At 33.9% G+C, this 20,718-nt stretch overlaps 1 protein-coding gene across 1 annotated transcript in view; it reads right to left on the bottom strand.

Annotated features, from left to right (window-relative positions):
- Positions 1–338: 338 nt before the first annotated feature.
- LOC132736332 (ubiquitin carboxyl-terminal hydrolase 8-like) overlaps positions 339–20,718 on the bottom strand; it is a 43,385-nt gene continuing 23,005 nt past the window's right edge. The window contains exons 9-27 of the mRNA XM_060723442.1: positions 17,171–17,786; positions 16,355–16,444; positions 15,719–15,866; positions 15,195–15,296; positions 14,517–14,624; positions 13,495–13,663; positions 12,129–12,260; positions 10,618–10,798; positions 9,308–9,368; positions 8,869–8,999; positions 8,235–8,340; positions 6,936–7,040; positions 6,346–6,468; positions 5,852–5,965; positions 3,138–3,280; positions 2,466–2,592; positions 2,128–2,158; positions 1,357–1,445; positions 339–522 (exon numbers count right to left, since the gene is read on the bottom strand). Coding sequence (XP_060579425.1) covers positions 448–522; positions 1,357–1,445; positions 2,128–2,158; positions 2,466–2,592; positions 3,138–3,280; positions 5,852–5,965; positions 6,346–6,468; positions 6,936–7,040; positions 8,235–8,340; positions 8,869–8,999; positions 9,308–9,368; positions 10,618–10,798; positions 12,129–12,260; positions 13,495–13,663; positions 14,517–14,624; positions 15,195–15,296; positions 15,719–15,866; positions 16,355–16,444; positions 17,171–17,786 — 2,651 coding nt within the window. The 3' untranslated portion in view covers positions 339–447. The remainder of the gene's footprint in view (positions 523–1,356; positions 1,446–2,127; positions 2,159–2,465; positions 2,593–3,137; positions 3,281–5,851; positions 5,966–6,345; positions 6,469–6,935; positions 7,041–8,234; positions 8,341–8,868; positions 9,000–9,307; positions 9,369–10,617; positions 10,799–12,128; positions 12,261–13,494; positions 13,664–14,516; positions 14,625–15,194; positions 15,297–15,718; positions 15,867–16,354; positions 16,445–17,170; positions 17,787–20,718) is intronic.

The raw sequence follows: 20,718 nt of genomic DNA, 5'->3' as shown, positions 1-20,718 counted from the left end.
CAGTTTCTCTTTATCTACAACTATTCATTCACAAACAAGGCTATAAATAATATACCAGTACATCAGATTTATTTTTTTAAAGAGCATCTGTATCAGGAGAAGCTTGCAAATTGCTGTGGAATTTGATCATTATCAAGCAGAAGTTTAGCTTTAAGTCTGGTAAGTCATGTGAAGCAGAAATCAATCAGCATCAGTAGAAGTTTGGTTTAAAGTCTGATGGAAGGAACATCAGACTCAGGTGATGCTTGCATGTTGCTGTGGAAATCAACCAGTTTCAGTAGAAGTTTGGTTTGAAGTCTGGTGGAAGTACAATGTAACATCAGTGATGCTTGCATGTTGATTTGGAAATCAATCAATATCATTAAAAGTTTCATTTAAAAGTCTGAGAGAAGAAAAATGAATCTGAGTCCTGTAAAGCTTGCATGTTGCTTTGTAAATTGATCAGTATCAAGAGAAGTTAGGTTTAAACTCTGGTGGTAGCAAATCTATTGATGTATAATACAGGACATATGCTGCTGACGTCTGAAAATACACAATATACATAGATGGTCATAAATACCGCACTAGATGTTAAATTTATCCAAAACATTCAGACAAAAAGTGATGCTTTAACCTTTTCCCTTATATAAGCGTGTTTCGACGGCTTTTTGCCCCCCCCCCTTTAGAGGCCTCAAACAGTGAAAAAATGCCCTATTTAGGCCCCAAACACTGTTTTTCGTTTGAGAAATGTTGTTAAAAAAAGTGACAACTTTTTAGGCGCCGTCCCCCATCCAAATCTTACATCAGGGGGTTGCCCTTCTGTTTGGGGGGGGTTTGAAGGGGGACATTATTCCCCCTCATCGCCAAGAAAATTTGGACATATGACAGGCTAAAAATGGCCTCAGGTCAATTTTGGGGTAACTAGAAACCGACGCTGAAAAGCGTTTTAGTCTATCTCAATTCATTGAGAAGTTGCAGCACTTTGAAATCAGTTTTGATGGTAAAAAACAATGCAAAATAGTGATTTTTAGCAATTTTGAGATGTCCCCCGTTGCCATGGTAACAGGAAATTTACGATTGAGCATGCTGGTACAGAGGCTATGGTCTAGTCAACATTTGTGCCAAGTTTCATCAGTATTGAAGCATGCTTCATAGCAGTTTGAACTTGTTACAGGAGGCTTTTCAATGAAAACGGCCATTTTTCCCAATATGCTCAAGGGGTAAAAGGTTAAAAAAATCCATTAAAACTTGGATAAATTCAAGCTTGTTGACTTGGTGATTATTGTATATCAGCAAACTTATATACTTGTGCTTGCCCATTTTTTTACTTCAAATTGTTTTAAACATTGTATCCAGTTCAAAATAATCATGACTTACCTTAACACTGGACTCAGAAGTATCATACACCTCGTGGTCATCAAACTTGTACCATTTCTGTGTGGTCGGATTTCTACAACATGCGGTGTCTACAAGTATACAACAACATGTATGTTACAATCTTCAAAATGTGTCCGTATTAAAATAACTTCTCTATTTGATGGTGTTTGTTATGTTCTTTACTACAATTTGATACTTTAATACAGTACAATAATATTGAACAACATCAGATAATGATCCAGTATTTTTCTACCAGTGGGGTGGGGTGGGGGTGGGGGAACAATACTTCAGCAAGTTGTAATGCATATTTCAGACAGGTACTGTGAAAGAACTAGGTAGTTTAAGCCTTTCTCATAAAAATAATGCAATATTCCATGTGATATTTAAACCCTTCTATTATTATTCTATTACTATTATATTTCAAATGACCTTGTTTCTCCAGCTACCACCATACTGTGCCCCCCACCCCCACCCCCCCCCCCCCCCCACCAAAAAAAAAAAGAATAACATTCCTGCAGAATTATTCTCTAACATCACTAATGGTTGTTCAGTTGGTTTTTATGCTGATTTATACACATGCTTTTGGGACATATCTTGTCGACTGGTCCTCTTATTTACTTTTCTGGATAACTGACCAGAAATAAACAATTTGATTATTCAAAGTAACCAACTACTATTGTAAGAGATAAACTATGTAATAAATGATTGAAAAGGGAGAGTACTGTTCACAGATATCAAGCACATGTCTAGAAAATAATATAAATAACTTACAATGGCCTCCATCTAGAGTCCCAAAGTGATTCTGAAAATAAAGAAGCTAAAGTCAGAAATGTACCTTAGTTTTCTATTGTTTGATGTAGAATTGAAGAGAATTATAAAGTTTTTAAACATTTTAAACTCACTGATATAAAAAGTGTTACCATAACTTTATTTCATAAACTTTAACCATCACTATCTAAAAAATACATTTTGTTCATAAATACGTTCCTTGTACATGGCATAATTATACAACAATTATTTTGAGTACTTGATTAATGTTTATCTATGATGAAAAAGGTTGGTGTTTTTTTTTTTACCCATTCTAAACATTACTTAACTTTGTTACTTACCGACACAGCATAGAGCTTATATGGCTTAGGTCTCGGACCCATCACAAACGAGGACATGTCTAAACCTTTAACAGGAAAATCCACATGAGCATTTATTTTTGTTCTCCATTGACCTTCGTACACGAATCTGTAAAATAAGTTGAAATTTTATTTTATTTTGTATACTAGTCAAATTGTTGTGATAAGGCCAAATTACTAGAAGCTGGAGACATACAGACAGACGAAGAGACAAACAAACATACAAACTAATCTGTATTATATATTATACAATCATCACCTGCATCTTGGCCCATATCACTTTAAATGCTTTTTAACTAGACCCAAAATTTAATACAGTACGCAACTTAACGAAAATTTCTATATAAAGTGGAATGACCCTTAAAATATGTTATTGAAATTCGCTTTTTGTGAGAAAAAAAAATGTAATACTTATGCACATTATCATTGACAGATTAAATTTCCCCCCCCCCGACGTGAAATTCTCCTACCTATCTGTCCCTGGCCCCAGTTCCCTTTTAAATCATTAGGATCATTGTGACATAACACCACCCAGTTTACATCATTAAATTACAGTTGATGTAATTCATTAATATACATTGCTAAATGCCTACCTGTTTAGAGCATTCAAGTACACATGAGGTAATTTATTCACAAAAATGATAAAATGCTTACCTGTTTAACGCAATCAACAATATGTGCGGTAGTTTCCAAATAACAATATTTTTGACCGAGTCCCGATAACATTTACACTGTGGACATTTCCAGCGTGAACTTCCCGTCATTTTCTCTTCTGCTGCAAACTGACGTAGACAATCCTGAAAAATACACATAAAAATTATATTCAAAATAATTTGGGGGTGCCAATTTTACAACTGACATCTTGGATTATATTCCTAATGCAAAAATATGCTTTTTTTCTTGCCAATTTGTTTGGTGAAAATTTTCAATGAAAACAAACGGTATCTTTTGTTCCCAACTGTTGGACAAAACTTCCCATGAAAAACAAAAGTTTCTTTTGTTCCCAACAATTACATAAAACTTCCGTTGGAATAATAGTTTCTTTGTTCCCGACCATTAAATAAAACTTCCGTTGGGAAATAATAGTTTCTTTGTTCCCAACCATTAAATAAAACTTCCGTTGGGAAAAAATAGTTTCTTTGTTTTCAACCATTAAATACAACTTCCATTATAAAATAAAAATTACTTTTGTTCCCAATTCCAATGAAAAATAATAGTTTTTTTTGTGTTCCTAACTGTTGAATTAAACTTTCAATAAAAAATAATAGTTTCTTTTGTTTCCTATGTTAACTTTAACGCTACTTTCAGGGACACTTTTTATTTGGGCAGGGTTGGGGGAGATAAATACTGAAAAGTGAATAAAACTGTAAAGTAAGTCATTAATTGCTTGTTAATTATTTCTTGAATCTTAAATAATGAACTTTTCTTAATTTCTTCAGAACATTTTTTTTCAAGTCTCATTTTCTTGAAATATTTTGACTTATCTGTAGGCATGCAACTTTAATTTAATCACTACAATTGTCTCTCTGTTATTCAGCTAGACTTTGTCATCAAGTCAATCTCAGGTACCCCTTTGCGTATGCTCAGTAAGCAATAAGTTGGATAAACCAAAATAAACTTATTTTGCTGGCTAAACAATTAACATCATAAATGCCTTATGTACATGGTACCTAAAGATTGATATTTGATTTCCTGTTTACAATTACCATCATAAATATATAACGTAAATGGTACCTAAAAAGTGATACATGACTTCCTGTTTTTTTACCAAGAGGATTGGATAAGATGATTTACTTATCAAGTAACATAATAAGAGGATAGTTTTTCAGCAAATGGATCGAGAAAACCTGTTAACTAGGCAGCCTGGTTGGTATTTTATCAATAATATCAAGAACTTATTTATGGTAAATATCAAGTTTAATCTCTAAAAAGAGTTGTTTTTTCCTACTCATCAATTTAACCTTTAACCCTTTAACCCCCTGCTGAATATGTGTAATGGTTTTCCCTTGCTTTAAATTTGGAACAGTTCATTCAAGGTATAAGGGATTTCAATATCAAAATACACTGAGCTACCAATAGTATAGAACCTGGGCAGGCTGGCCTGGATTTATTCTGAAGACAAAGCATTGGGCAGGCTGGCCTTGATCTATACTGAAGACAAAGCCTAATCACTTTTATTTCCAGCAGGTTAAGGGTTAAAAGAATAATTAATAAACATCTTCTTGAATAAGGGGTCTAAACCTCATGTAGAGTACGAGGACTGCAAACAAATCCCAACCAGTTGGGGGTGGTGTTGGTAGTTTAACCACCAGATCAAAGCAGCCACATAAAAATCATCATAGAACAGTCCAGTAACTGCACTGTTCCTGGGCAAGCTGTCAAGCAGTTTACCAGTACCAGGTCCCTTCTCTTCTGCAAGGAATTGACACCACCTGTACATGCCAGAGCAAAGATACCATGCAATTGACCATATATATGATTTCATGATCAATTTATCATGATAAAAGTGACCGGTACTCTCTTGGAAGCGAACCTAGGTCACCTTTCTTCACAGTTCAATGCTCTTCCTATTGATCTATCTTGACAGTCTGTTATAAGATTGTCTCCCTTCTAACATTATTAAATTTTCAAGCCCAGAAATCAACAAATATTCTTGTATCACAGACTGTAGTTGTCCAACAATGCATTGACCTTGACAGACAAAACTGACTTGATACACCATCCCAGGGTAGAAATTCATCAAATGACACAACACACCAAATATTTAAGATATTAGCCAACATATGAAGATGTTTGTTTTTGTTTTGTTTTTGTTCTTTATTGCACCAACACAGTATAAGTCATATGGCAGATTTTCCAGCTTTACTTGTATAGGAAGACCTCAGATGCCTATCCATGCATTATTTCAGGCACAACCGGGCACCTGAGAAGGACTACCAACATTCTGTAAGCTAGCTGGATAGCTTCCTCATATGAAAGAATTCAAATTCCCTGTCGGGATTCTAACTCACAGCAGCCAGGGGCAAGTTGTTAGAAGTCAACAACCTTAACCACTTAGCAACAGGCATTAAGTAAGAACAGAAGTAAAGGAAATGGAGATGAGGTGAGGGGAAAGGGGAGCAGTGAGGGAAAATGAATGGGGGAAAGCAAATGGGAAGTGAGAGGGAAAATGGGAGGGGGGATAGTAAAGGGGCCAAGGAAAATGGGATGGTCCATAGAAAAGGGGAGGGGTGAGGGGAAATGGGACGGGCCAAAGGAGAGGGAAGAAGGAGGATGAAAAGGGGAAGTGAAGGGATCATCAGGGCAAAACCGGCAACACTATAGCTACATGGAATAATTTCAAGGGAGAATGAAAATATCATATTTACCTGAAGTGTACATTTACCAGATGACGGGATTGGTAGTGACAGAAACATGAAGGCTTGGAACGTAACACTCTTCTTCCTACATGTCAGGCACATGATGGTTGATTTTAACTGACCCTGAAAACCAACAAACAGCACTGCATTAAATATAAAATGCTCTGTTAAAAAATTTAAGTTAAAAAGGCTAATAACTCCAAAACTATTGCATTCAGATTTATGCCCCTTTGTTTTAACAACTGCACCTTGTCATGATAAGCAAGTATTCAGAGTTTTCATGTTGATAACTTTATAAATGTTTGAATAATAGGCTAAATTAAAGTTTTTGAAAGACAACAATTTAATATTCTTTTCATCTGCATTCAGATCTAGTCCGGCTACAGTAAAAATTATATCTATTAAGTTTCACTGGAAAGCATGACATAAAATAGTATATTCTTACCTAAAACAGCTCTACAATAATACGTTTTTACATGAAACAGATAAACAGTGATATTTACCTGAAACAGCTCTACAATAATAGATTCATTGTGTAGTTTATGATTATTCCAAGCAATTTCTGCACCAATGTGATCTGGTAACTTGTCATTGTCTTGGTCAGCTATCTTTGGACGTGTCTTTACCTTGAAAAAAAAATGTGTATAACTGATCAATAATTTTTTGTTTGATTTGTTTATTTATTTTTATTTCATATCAACAATGTAGCTATGGATAATGTTTATATCTTCATTTAATGATATTTCATCAGAAGTGCCTTCCCATTAAGTTCAAACATAAAAACTAGAAGGCACATTCATGCATGCTTAAATTTTAATTACACCCAAGTTAAAACACAACATTTAAATCGGGATACATCCAATACTAGTATACAGGAAAATCTTCAACTTATCCCTTGCCCAGCTGATTTTAAGTAATGAATGTTTCCTGCTTTTAATTTCTTTAAAATGGCCATTGTAGAATCATGTATTTTCACTATCAGATTGATAAAGAAAAACATGGATGTACAGGTTGGCCTAACTCTATACTGCTGGCTTAGCAGATATCACTGCTTTTGTTCTAAAACAGTTAAGAGATAAGTATCAATGCCTACCTTATTGAGTCCCTCGTGAAGACTGTCCAGAAGAAATGTAAGGAATTCTTGACTATCTTGTTGTTCATACCCAGCAAACATTGGCTGATGCTTCCCTACCACAGACTGTAAATAAGTTTGCCAAAAAAAAACAAGAAATGATGCAATGCCACAAAAACAAGTCATCAACATTCATGTTTTACATTAGCTCAGTCATCATGTGCCCTGGCCTGGCTTTCATTAACATTCTCAAAATCAAATTTCAGCTTAAATCTGAGATTTTTCTCAACTCAGAAACTGAGATTGAGATTTTCCTCGTTTGACATTCACTAAAAAATTTCTGAGACAAATCTCCATATATACTACTTGAGATTTTTCTCAGTTTAAGAAAGTTAGTGAAAGCCAGGCCAAGTGCATATTGTCAGCATTTTGCAATTAAAACTAATTTTGGCACAAAAAGTTTTTCTTTATTCTTCTTTTGTGCTAATTAAGGCCCCCACGATTACACGTTTAAACGGATTCGTTTCGATTTTCATTCATAAACGTTTACGATATTGTTTACCATTTAATCGAAATGACCATATTGTCTTACAAAATTTCTTAATCATTGCCTGTAATCATGGATTTTATCAATTCTAGTGGTTTATTCCAAAGTAAACAAACGGAAAATGGGTGTTTACAACCCTCCACACAGCATTACCGTGCAAAATTGCTCGTGACATAATACATTTTTGGTAAAAAATGGGGATACAATGCAAAAAATGTGTGCTGACTCAATCGTGATGAGCCCTGCACATTCTTTATTTGTACATGTATTAAAAATAGAAAGAAAGACATCATTTGGCGACTCAAATACATGGTGTGTTTAGTACATAGAGGTACCACCGTTTAAACGGTATCGTTTCGGTTCTTAGCAGTCGTGTAAACGTTTACAAAAAATTGTAAACGTGGGAGCCTTAGTGCTAATACACTTTCCATAGTTTAGACAATCAACAGAAAAATATATTTTAAGTTATCATATCAAAGCATTAATAAAATTTAAAACAATTTAGGCATTGAACTTGAATTATTAAGTATTTTTCTTAATTTAATTCATAATTTGCTTTCAGGAAAATATCGGTACAATTTATTTTCAATAAAGGTATGGAACAATTTTCTTTTCAATAAAAAGTATTGAACAATTTCTATTCACGGGTTTGACAGCTGTGTACTTGTCCAACAGAATTCAGTCTTGTACTCAGCAATATATATTAACCCCATAAAACATTTCCAACATTTCCTGAAATACATTCCCTATAATAAAAACATGACTGTAATTACCTTAAAATCTCTAGGAGTTATGAACCTGTACTGTCCTGACCAAAGGGACTTAACCAAGTATGCAAAATCATCTGTTACTTCCCATAAGTTTCCAGATTTGCCTCCCCTGAAATGTAAATTAATAGTTTAAAACATTTATATGATAAACAACAAATCAATAGTTAAAGCCACACATCTCTAGTTAAACAAGGAAAAATAAAATATCCTGCCTAAGTTAGTTTGTTTGTTTTTGTTGTCTGTTTTTCACTGAAATTGTAACATTTTCTTCGGTCAATTGTAACATTCTTTTAGTAATACTCATATCTCAGAGGTCAGATCCTAGGTTTATCAAGTTAAAAATTTAAAATTGGTCAGCCAACAGTATTGAGTCTGGCCAGACTGCATGGGAAGTGAAGGCTGGCCTTGCCCTATACTGGTGGCAGACCCAGTCATTGAATTTAAGATTTTGAATTTACTGGCCCGAATTCCAGATTTGAATTTATTCTCTATATATTTAACTAAATTTTCTTAAAATTAACACTGGTCCGAACTAATTTTCACTGGCCATGGGCCACTGGGCCAGTGCTAAATTCCGTGACTGCAGAACTAAATAGCTAATCACTTTAGGTGCCGGCAAGGTTAGGGATAAACTCACCTGTTAATATCATACAGGAACATATCAGTAAGAAGGTACGTCACAAGTGGCGACGTATTGTTCAGACACTGTATCGTGCTGTTCATATAACACGTGTTACCAAGGTTACGTAATCCAGTCAATGCAGGACCCTGAAAAAAATGTGTATATTCATTTGCTTTAATAAAGCTATAAAACAGAGACAATTAAAAATCCACTTGTCTGCTAGTGATGGCAAAAAAATGGGACATTAAACAAGTTAAACTCAGAATATTCTAGTATGACAGGGCTAGTATAAAATTTAAATGTCCAAAGACAAATACTCACTTATTGACTTAATCAGAACACTAATGAAATGCCCCTTTATTTAGCAATCAATACAGACAATAACTAATAAAGTCTGCTTGACTAACAATAAAAAAAATCTCACTATTATTTAATACCATGTCAAATCACTTACCACATTTCCATAGACTGGATTCAAATCTCTTCTTTTTGCAGGTAAAGCTACAGGCATTGGTCTGAAAAATCAGTAAATGAAAATGCTATCTTTTTTTTCTACCTGTTTTAAAGGCCCATCATCTACAGAAATGCTTTACTTTCATTTCTCAAAAAGCTCTTTTTTGTGTCCCAGCCTGTTTTAATTTCCAAAAAGTTACTCACTACCAGAGTGTTTTTCTGCTTCTGTTGCATTTCGACAATTAGTTCCATTCAAAATACTAATTTGTTTACATTTTGCTACTTTTATGACAAACAATTTCACATTCAGTGCTACTTTCTTCAGATATTAAGCATCTAAAATCCCCTAAACAATTATTTAAACGCTATAAACTCATGTTAACCGTTTCCTAAGAATGAAAGATTTATTCATTTCTGAGGCATAATGTGCCTTTAAAATCATAATTATCATTTTCACCATACAAATAAAAGCAAGAAATATAATAAGAGATATATTATTCAGGTTATCATTGCAGTATTCTCTGTAAGTTTTAAAGTACCCAGTCAAGACCTGAGAGAGGGCAACATTATTACACTTTGAAACATTTTGAAGTTGTTGTTCTTTTTGTTTTGTTTTTTTAATTTTTCATTTAAAAACAGACCCGTCCACTCAGTTCAATAGGGAGACCATAGGATTCGTTACCCAGAGGTTCATTGGCACGAACCTTGACATCGTAAAATTTCCACGAGACAAATTTTGGACATCGAGTCTAATGAAAATTTGCCTCTCACCAATGATTGAGAAACCATTCCGGTTTTGTAGTCAATCACTTGCGAAGAATTTGGAAATTACTGGTTAGTTATCTAGGAAAGTTGGTTTAACCATGGGTAAAAGTTGGAAATTTAAAAAATCCTGAAAATCCTTAATTAAGCAGTTTTTCTATAGTTTTACATAGGAAAAAGAAGGCTTTTAGGAGACTGAAAACAGTGAGCTTCAGGAATAATTGTGAAAACTTTTACTCATTTTGTTAGGTGGACTGACCAACATTTTTTCGCCAGTTAGGACTAACAGAGAATACTCTTGTTTTGTTTTAAGTAACACCAACACAGTAAAAGGTCTTATGGGAACTTTCTTGCTTTACTGGTGACAAAAGACCTTGGGTGACCCTTTGTGCATTATTTCAGTCATTCTATTTTGGGGTTTACCCAGTTTAAAGCTTATTTCTATTTTAAACACAATCTGGCCACCTTGTTCAGTGGATCGATCAATTTTAGATTTTTTTTTGTGTACAACACCACAATGCGCTGAGATGAGCTAAAAAATCTAAATACCTTTTAACAGGTTTATTTCCCCTGTCAACAGACGGTGTTAGTTTCCTTTGAGGGAGTTTAGCCTCGTCTTCCATCATCTGTGCAATATTAGGGGAGGAGTTTGACCTCTTGAGGCCGCCTGACTTGGGTGTGGAGGGTTCATCTTTCAGTCGTGTAGTGTATGTACCACCTTTACCTTCACCTGTTGTAATTTGTTTAAAAATACAGATACAGTCACACATGTGCTTAAGAGCACATTAAAATAATCACTATCCCTAATTATAGCATAAAATCGGCTATTTTTCCCTCATTTGCCCATGTTATAACGGGGCCAAAACCATGCGTTAACATAGTCACGCGCTCTTGTTATAGCCCGGTTTTACCTATGCGCAATACATACAGGGCCCAGTAAACAAACAAAAAATGACGATTTGGCCTGTTTGCCAGTCATGCGCTCTTGTTATATTGGAATTATTAATTCGAGGGCCTCAGTCGCATAACGGCGAGCAGCATTCAAGTAATTATGCCGGCAATACGGCGTATAGACATCGCCGCTTATCTTGGTTGTCGCCCTTTATTAGAAACGGACAGTTGTCAATATAAACAAATAGAATCTGTCATTCAGTTTAATCCCCCGGATTAACTTACAAAAATGGAAAGCACAAAATGAATATAAGAAAATGTTGTTTTATTGACGTTTATATTGATAAATGTTCTGTATGTTTCTTTGGGAGAATAATGTTTTATGCCTGATTTTTTTTAAACTTGCGTGCTTAAAAAAAACCGATTCTGAAATTGAATATGATGTCACTGATCTTTTTCCTACCGCCAATCTGTAATCATTCTAGGAATTTCTGAGGCGCCTGTTTTGTATTGGGTAGAGTAATGTTATGTTTTTCTTAAGTTAATATAGATAGATAGATAGATATAATCTATCTCCAAAGTTAAACTTTGTTAAATCAATTAAAATTCGAAATTTCGTTCGGTTCTCAAGTTGTTGGCCACGGAAAAAATAAAACGCATACGTAAAACATGTAAGAGTTGGATAAATACCGTTCAAGCACAAGGATTTTATGTTTGTGTTTTGTATATAATATACATCATGAATCTGTTTTAAAATTTTATGCTATAATAGCGTCAACGCACGTTTATTTCGTGTTATAAAGTCTGCAGAGTCCCTCGGAACTGTTGGAGCCCTCGCCCTACCGGGCTCGGGCACCAATTAACCGTTCCTCGGGACTCTGCAGACGTTATAACACGGAAAAACATGCGTTAACCCTATAATAAAGACCACCCTCAAATAAAGACCACATCTAAATTAAGTCTTTACCAACACAAGCAATGCTACACTGACACATGGTTAGGTAGAAAAGCCCAGTATTCTTTAAATAGGCCTGCAAAAAAAAATGCACAAGAAAGCTGAAATTCAGCACTAATAAACTCAAAACTCACATCGGTTCCCTTTGTTTAGTTATTTTAAGGTTCAAATATAACAATATTTAGGAAAGCTGGGAACCAGCTTTAATACTAACCTGGAGGATCCCATTGTGTAGTTCCCTCATTATGGTTGATATAGAAGTATCTGTTTGTGCTGGGATCCAGCTGTTTCTCCCAGCCTTTCTGTAGATTTGGTGAGGGAACCGGTTTAGGCTTTGTCTTGGCTTCTGCAATTTTCAGTATAAACAATGCTAATATGAAGCACAGTTTCTAAAGAAACAACATTTAAATGGCATTAACCAGTGCACTTTATTGTTTTTCAATTGAATTGTCAAGCAATAAAAATTTTTGCTGAAAGTTAATGTTTTCAGTGGTTATACAGTTTGATTTATATATCATGATGAACCTTTAACCATACTGTATTCAGCAGTTGATTTTTTGTATAAAATAGTAACAAGTTAAGGAAGAAAAATTATAAACATACTCATACTGTTTATAATTAAGAAATAATATATCCCAAACAGTGATTTTATCGCTCAATAACATCACTGTTTGGAGTTCGGATGCGAGGAATTATATCACGAGAGCGTAGCCCGAGTGATATAATGATGCGCATCCGAACGACAAACAGTGATGTTATCAAGCGATAAAATCACTGATTTGGATATATTATTTCGATTCTAACACGACAATAACAAATAAATGTTGCGGTACTTAATAGTTAAGCAAAATTGCGCCTGATTTGTTTCCGAACTTATTTTCAGCGCGTCGGATTTTTAGTGGTTACGTCATGTGTATAATGATTACGTCACATGTCTAAATATAGAGCGTCAAACTGTGCATCTGTTGCATAATAACACACACTTTCTGTTCTTCTATGTTCAATAGGGAAAAATGCGGGTCGTGTTAGAATGCTTACTTAACATTACTTGATAAACTGATATATGAATTACCTTGAGGTTAGTGACTGTAAGAAAGAAATCTATTTTTACCAATTTTTATAATTTTAATTATCAATTTTATCATTTCCCATAATCTTTTTGTACATTTCCCATAATCAATTTTTATATTTCCTAATAAGTAATTTTATCATTTCTCACAATCAATGTTTATATTTCCTCATAATCAATTTTATCATTTTCCATAAGCAATTTTCACATTTCCCCAGAATCAATCTTAACATTCCAATATCAACTTTTACATTTCCAATCAACATTTTTTAGATTTTCCTTTTGCAATTTTGACATTTTCCATAATCAATTTTTACATTTCTATCACCAATTTTTACATTTACTTTCACCAACTTTAAAATTGCCCCATCAACAATTTTCACATATCCTATCAATATCACATTTTCAATGATCAATTTTTACATTTCCATCATCAACTTTTCATTTTCCCAAATTTTCACATTTCCCACCATCAATTTTCACATTTACAATAAAGTGAGTTTAAACTTACCATTCATTAACCTGATCTTCTCATCAGCAATACGTTTAGCCTCTGCAGCTTTCTTTCTATCTTCTTCATCCCTTTCTCTTTTCTCCCTTTCCAATCTTTCTTTCTCTGTTCTTTCTTTATCCTGCCTCAACTTTTCCCTGCGCTCTGTTTCCAACCTGTCTAGCTCAGCCTACAAAGTAACACAAATTTGTCACCTTAACGCAATAACTGATTAACTTCTATTAAAATTAGAAGGACTTATTATGTTTTTTGCACTAAGGCGACAACATGTCATTTCTTGAAAGATCTACAGTGCAACCTCAACTTAGTGGCCCCTTAGTAGAGCAATAGCCTCTTTACAGCAACATTTATCTTGATATCTCACATTTTTTATCTTAATCACCTATTTCTATATTTCTCATTATCAATTGCAATTTGTAAGTTCAATTCAAAAGTTTAATGCATAAAGCATGTAACAACAATGCCTATAACATTTTTGGTAATCAATTTTGACATTTCCCATAATCAATTTTATCACTTCCATCAGCATTAGTTTCATTCTTACCTAAGTACAACTTCACAAATGACCAACAAATGTAACCTTTCTAGAGCAACCACTCCTGACAACAATTTTCATCATCAAAAATAGGGTGTTACTCTGTAGAAGTTGTACTGTATCAAGTCAATTTATGCTTAAATTTTAGAAACATTTATAATGCAAAAGTACAAGTAAGCGATCAACACTTTAGTTTTAAGTCACACCAACACTGGAATGTATATATGGTGACTTTCCAGCATTATTGATGGAATAATATCTCAAGTGCCCCTGCATTATTTCAGGCACAAGTCGGCATCTGAACAACTCCACCGATGTTCCATAAGCTAGCTGGATAGCTTCCTCAAATATAAGAATCCAAAAACTCTGGTGAGATTTGAACCAATAGCAGTGTGGGACCAATGGTTTGACGTCTATGACCTTAACCACTTGGCCACAGATGCCCTGGAAGATATAAAAGAATGAGCGGTCATATTAGTTATATTACCTGTTGCCTTCTCTTTTCTTCTAAGGCAGCTAGTCTATCTTTCTCCAGCTTAGCTGCCAACTCCCTCTCCCTCTGAAGTCTTTCTTCAAGTTCAATTTTCTCCCTTGCCTGAACATCAAGAAAAAAAAAACATGATGAAATTTCAAAACCTTTTCAATCATTTTGTTTTCAAATAACATATATTGACCATATAAAGCATCATTTTAGTCTCCAGTATGCATCAGGGTATAAAAAGCAAAAGTACCCAGCCAGTTTGCCTCAAAAAAGCAGTCTGAGGTAAGAGATAATGAATCAGCCATTTTGGTTAAAACAAATTTATTTAAGCTTGATTGCGAAAACAAGTTCTTGCAACTTATATTAATCACTTTCGAGTCCGCTTCCTGGAACCAACCGGTACTGGTATCATATGAAGAAACATGGTCGTGACCAGAGTAGGGCTCGAACCCATGAACTCTGGGTTGAGAAGCAGACACCTTAACCACTAGATCACCGCCTCACTTAATCAGCCCCTTTAATGACCATCAAGGCCTCTAGAGCAACAAAGATATATTATTTTCGCAACTTTTTAACTTCATTTTATAGAGGATTACCCTAGGTACCCACGTGCTTATCACCTGGATAAAACCCAAAATTCAATTGATTAAAATTAGTTCTTCAATAAACATGCTACAATTATACCTTTCTTTGGTCTTCTGCCTTCATTTGTTTAATTCTTTCTTCTGCTGCAACAAAATCTTTCCTGCGTTGTTCTTCTTCTTCTTGTGCTCTCTCCCTAGCATTCTAAACAATTAATATCAAATTAAATAGCCAATGTTCAATATCTTTTCTACTAATAAAAGGGCACCTTCTTTATAAGCACATTCTCTAAAGAGTCCTTTCTTACACAAACACCTTACCACAGGCTCTACACTTACTTATCATTAAGAAAATGGCATCTGTTTACCAGACCATTACGAAAATAGCATTGTTTACCCATCAACTATAAAAATGGCATCTGTTTTCCATTTAACTATGAAAATGACATCTGTTGACCCATCTACTATGAAAATGACATATTTTTACCCTTCAACCACGAAAATGGCATTTGTTTCCCAAATAATGAACTAAAATGGCATCTGAAATTTTTCACAGGGCAATCGCAAAATATCTAAATCCATCACTTCATAAAACATCACATACTTTCACTATAATTACTACCTTACCTTTAAATCTTGTTCATCTTTTATTCTTCTCTCACTCTCCAATCTCTCTTCTTCCTTCTTCTTTCTATCCATCCTTAACCTGTCAACTTCTTCCCTTCTTTTTCTCTTTTCTTCCTCTGCTCTAGATAGCTGTTCCAATTCTTTTTTCCTGTTTATTTAGAAATATAGATAATGTAAAAATAGTTCACAAATAAGTTTGACAATTATTTATCTAAGCTCAATTTGAAATGAAAACTTATTAGCTTATTTAAATCACAAGTATTTTATAGTAGGGCAAAAATATACTGGTGAAATGTGGTGCAGCTCTGGCTGATACATTCTGAAGTATTGAACTCTCTGACAGGGATTTCTTCTTAATATTTGATCAAAATATTCAATATTGTATATCAAGTTCTTCAGGCTTGGCAACCTTAATTTACAAACATTTTTTAAATTGTGCTTATTATATATTCTTCAATAAGGTGCATCATTTAGTAACCACTAAAAATGTGATGCGCTGAAAGTAAGTATGGAAACAAATCAAGCACAGTTTAGCTTAATATCAGGTACAGCAGTATTTATCTGTTGCTGTCGTGTAAGAATTAAAATAATGTATCAAATTTGATGATTTTATCGCTTTATATATAACATAGTAACCTATGAGTCTCCTCTTGCTCTTTCTCAATTTGTTGATACTGTACTCGCTGTTTTTCTTCCGCCATCTCACTATGTAGATTCTTCTTCAATCTGTAATATCAAATGATATACTTGAGTATTTACTCTCACCCACCACTGGTTTTATGTATTACCAAATTCATTTGTTCTGCTTTGGTTTAAACATATTTATTGAAGCTTGATTGTGAAACAAGTTCTGGCAATTTATATTCATCACTTTCAAGTCTGCTTCTTGAAACCAACCAGAATAAGGGATAGAACCCATGATCACTAGGTTGAGAGGCTGATACCTTAACCACTAGGTCACTGCTGCCTTTTGTTCTGCTTTAAAATCAGAATGGTCTATCAGTGGTTTTGGGGATTTCAGTATCAAAACACGGCTACTGTCAATTTTTGAAAAAATCTCACTTTTTTTCTCTAAAAAAAGATGCTTGCTGTTTTATAAATTTGTTATTAATATTTCTTACAGGTTATATGGCCTTATATAAACAATTGTTTGCAATAGAACCCTCCCCTAGCGGCGAGGGTTATGTTTACAAACAACCTTTTATATATGCCCATAAAACCCCCAAAAATCTTTATAACTAATAATATACAGTGCAACCTCGGCAGAGAAGCCCTTTGTCGAGCATCACCTTCTTTACAACAACAGTATGGATTCTTCCAACAGTAAGACTTCACAAAAAATTTAACCTCCCTAGAGCAAGATTTCATGACAATAACAAAAGCTTTTGGCTCAATAGTGGTCATTAATCTGAAAAGGTTTTACTGTACAAACAACAAGGCTGTTTTTTTTACCTCATTAGATCGGCCACATCAGATTGCTGTTTCCTCTTCAGCTCCTCTAGATCTGACAACTTCTTCTCTTCATTCTTCATTCGCTCCATCCTGGCACGCGACTCGGCTTCCATCTTCTCGTAGTTTTCTTGAAGTTTCTGCAGTTCTTCCATCTTCTGCTTCCTCTGTAAATTCAGAGCTGTCAATTCATCAGAAATCTCCGTCGATTGTGCAGCTAAATTTAAACTTGAACTGTTTTTGATATCCTGACTAGAGGCCGAATCCGCCCTGTATTCAGCATTCTTAAAACTTGAATTAATAATATGGGAACCAGCCTCAGTTGTTTTGCTATATAAACTGCTTCCCGACTTACTGACAGCTCCGACATCTGGATACAGAGAACCAGTTACAGGTTTGTTAGAACTTATACCAGTTTTAGCAACATTCACTTTTGTAGATCTATCAATTTTTGGTTTTGTAGATCTATCAATTTTCGGAAATTGGGAAGTAACATCCCCATTAGTTAGAGAATTAACACTGTTTAAGGACGATGATGAAGCTGATGAATCATTAGAACTAGTCCCTGCTTGTTTTGGTTCCATGAAAGTTTCATCAAAATCTGGATAATCAAAGTCCACTGAAATGTAAAAGAATGATAAAAACATATTAAAGCTACCAATATGTTAAGATCATAATGCTTGAGTCAATCATTTATTTCTTATTTCTGCTTGAGCTTCTAGCAGCATTGAGTGCAGCGAGAATGTTACCTTCGGCTCGCAGGTTATACTGGGTCAATTTTTGAATTGGTGCTAAACTACTAGTAGCTGGGAATTATTATGTATAACTTGCTGTGAGGGGATATTACAAAAGGAATTTACTGTCTAATGGTCCCTGTATAATGGGGCCTTTATAATCAGCTGTAATATCTATTTGTCAAAGTCCTCAATATTTCCCAAATATCATTATTCACTAAAGCATATTACATGTTGAGGGTTAATGTCTCATAAAAGACATGACAAAAGTAACATGCATGACAAATGTAACATACATGATAAAATGTAATTTACATTTAAAATGTAACATACATGACAAATGTTACATACATGATAAATGTAACATACATGATAAAATGTAATTTACATTTAAAATGTAACATACATGACAAATGTTACATACATGATAAATGTTACATACACTATGTATGACAAATATAACACAAATGACAAATGTAACATTCATAACAAATGTAACATACATGACAAGTGTAACATACATGATAAATGTAACACATGATAAAATGTAATTTACATGATAAATATAACATGCATGATAAATGTAACATAAATGACAAAATCAACATACATGACAAATGTAACACATGATAAAATGTAATTTGAATGATAAATGTAACATACATGATAAATGTAAATTATATAACAATTTTTTTTGTCACAGGCATGACAAATATAACACAAATGACAAATGTAATTTACATGGCCAAATGTAACATGCATTACATATGTGATTAACATGACAAATGTAACATACATGATTCTAGGGCCGTTGCTTTTTCTGTGCTACGTAAATGATATGATCTTAAGTATTGATAATGATTGCAAGTTAATACTGTATGCAGATGACAGCACTATTTTATTCTCACATAAAGACCCGAATTTCATCTCAGAAAAACTTGGAACAGCCCTAGAAAGCTGTTCAGAATGGCTCGTAGACAATAAGCTGTCACTCCACCTTGGTAAGACAGAATGTATGCTATTTGGCCCCAAAAGAAAATTACAAAAGCAAGAACAATTTACTGTTACATGTAATGGTCATAGCATAAAGGGTACTAATTTAGTCAAGTATCTTGGTCTTTATATCAATAGTGATTTATCTGGGGAAACTATTGTTAATAACGTTATTTCTAAAGTGAATGCCAAGCTCAAGTTTTTATACAGGCAGAGCAGACTTTTAGATATTAAAACAAAACAGATTTTATGTTCAGCCCTGATTCAGTGTCATTTTGACTACTCTTGTTCCTCTTGGTATGAAGGTTTATCAAAACATTTGAAAAGAAAGTTACAAATTACTCAGAATAAGGTATTAAGATTTGTCCAAAACTTACCGCCCAGAACTTCTGTAACAGTGTATGAGTTTGAAAAATTAAATTGGTTAAATGTAGAAAACAGAGTCAAACAGTTAAGACTAAATCATATGTATAAGATTTTTTACAAAAAGAGTCCATCATACCTTAGAGCCGACTTTAGATGTTGTGCTGATGCAAGATTTTACAATACTAGATCAAGCAATTTTAATTTTATTGTCCCCCAATGTAATTCTGTGATGAAACAGACCTTTTATTATAATGGAATTAAAGACTGGAATGATCTGCCAGAATATATAAAATCCATTAATAATTTTGTGCAATACAAAAAATCTGTTAAAAAGTACCTACTAGAAAGCTATAAAAGTCTTTCAGAAGATATATATGTGTACAACTAATGTGTTAGGCACTGTGATCAAATATTTCTGTGATAGTAATACTAGGCTTATTTTAAAAAGGGCATACTTTTATAAATATATTTCCTTTTTCAACCAAAATTTTGACCAAAGTTAGTTAGTTTAGTTTTTTATCTAGTTGTTTTTTTGTTTGTTTTATTAAGGGGGGAAAGGGTTAAAATTATGTTAGTTTTTTTATTTCTATGGACCCCATTGGAAATAAGCATCTAGCTTAATGGGCTATCCATAGGTGCATAGTTCCTCTTATTTTATTTTTTATGACAAAAGTGTGCTCTTTTATGCTGTTTTATTATCTCATTTTATATACAGTTGACTCTCAATAAGTCAAAATCGCTTTACTCAAAATTCCGCGTAAGTCGAAGTATTTCTAAAGTCCCGTCAAATTTCCTTCTTTATCTTTGTATTTTAACTCTGCTTAGGTCAAATTTTAATTACCGAGACTCCTGTTTAGTCGAAAAGAAAATTTGGTCCCGTCAATTAAAGTCCAACATATTTTCATCTCAATAAGTCGAATTGTGAAAACAGCCAAAGGTCGGCAACATCAAGGTGAGAAATTGTTGTCTCTTGTGATTCACACGTTCCATAGAAATTTTAATTGCCGGTCATCATGTATTATTAAAACGTCGTAAAAGTGGCCTTAATCGGTTTCAGGACTTAATTGGTTTTCACAGTTAGATAACAAAATTAAGACTGGTGCCAGTCTGACAGGTGTTAGTAAAAAACAGCCTAGGTATTGATGTGTGTTATCAACGTAAATGACATTTGTATAATTAATGTTAATTATAAACATGTGCTTTACTGATGAATACTGACAAACTTGCATTTATGTCATTGCTTTTTAAAAGTACACATGTTCAAGGACTTTTGAGGGCATTTTTTGTTTTCTAAGCACTTTTTGGTTTATACAGAATTTTTTTTAGTTGATTCTGTAGGAAGCAATAAGTGTATAGACACACATTCTAATCTGTTCTTGGAAGTTGGAACCAACTAATACTGAGCAATGAGTGTAAAGTTTCTTGCTCAAGGAAACAACGACTTGACGATAACAGGGT

This window comes from Ruditapes philippinarum, unplaced genomic scaffold (assembly GCF_026571515.1).
Source record: "Ruditapes philippinarum isolate M1 unplaced genomic scaffold, ASM2657151v2 ctg2318_1_1_1_1, whole genome shotgun sequence".
Classification (NCBI taxonomy): domain Eukaryota; kingdom Metazoa; phylum Mollusca; class Bivalvia; order Venerida; family Veneridae; genus Ruditapes; species Ruditapes philippinarum.
Note: the sequence above shows the minus strand (reverse complement) of the source record. Positions and strands in the feature narration are given on the sequence as shown.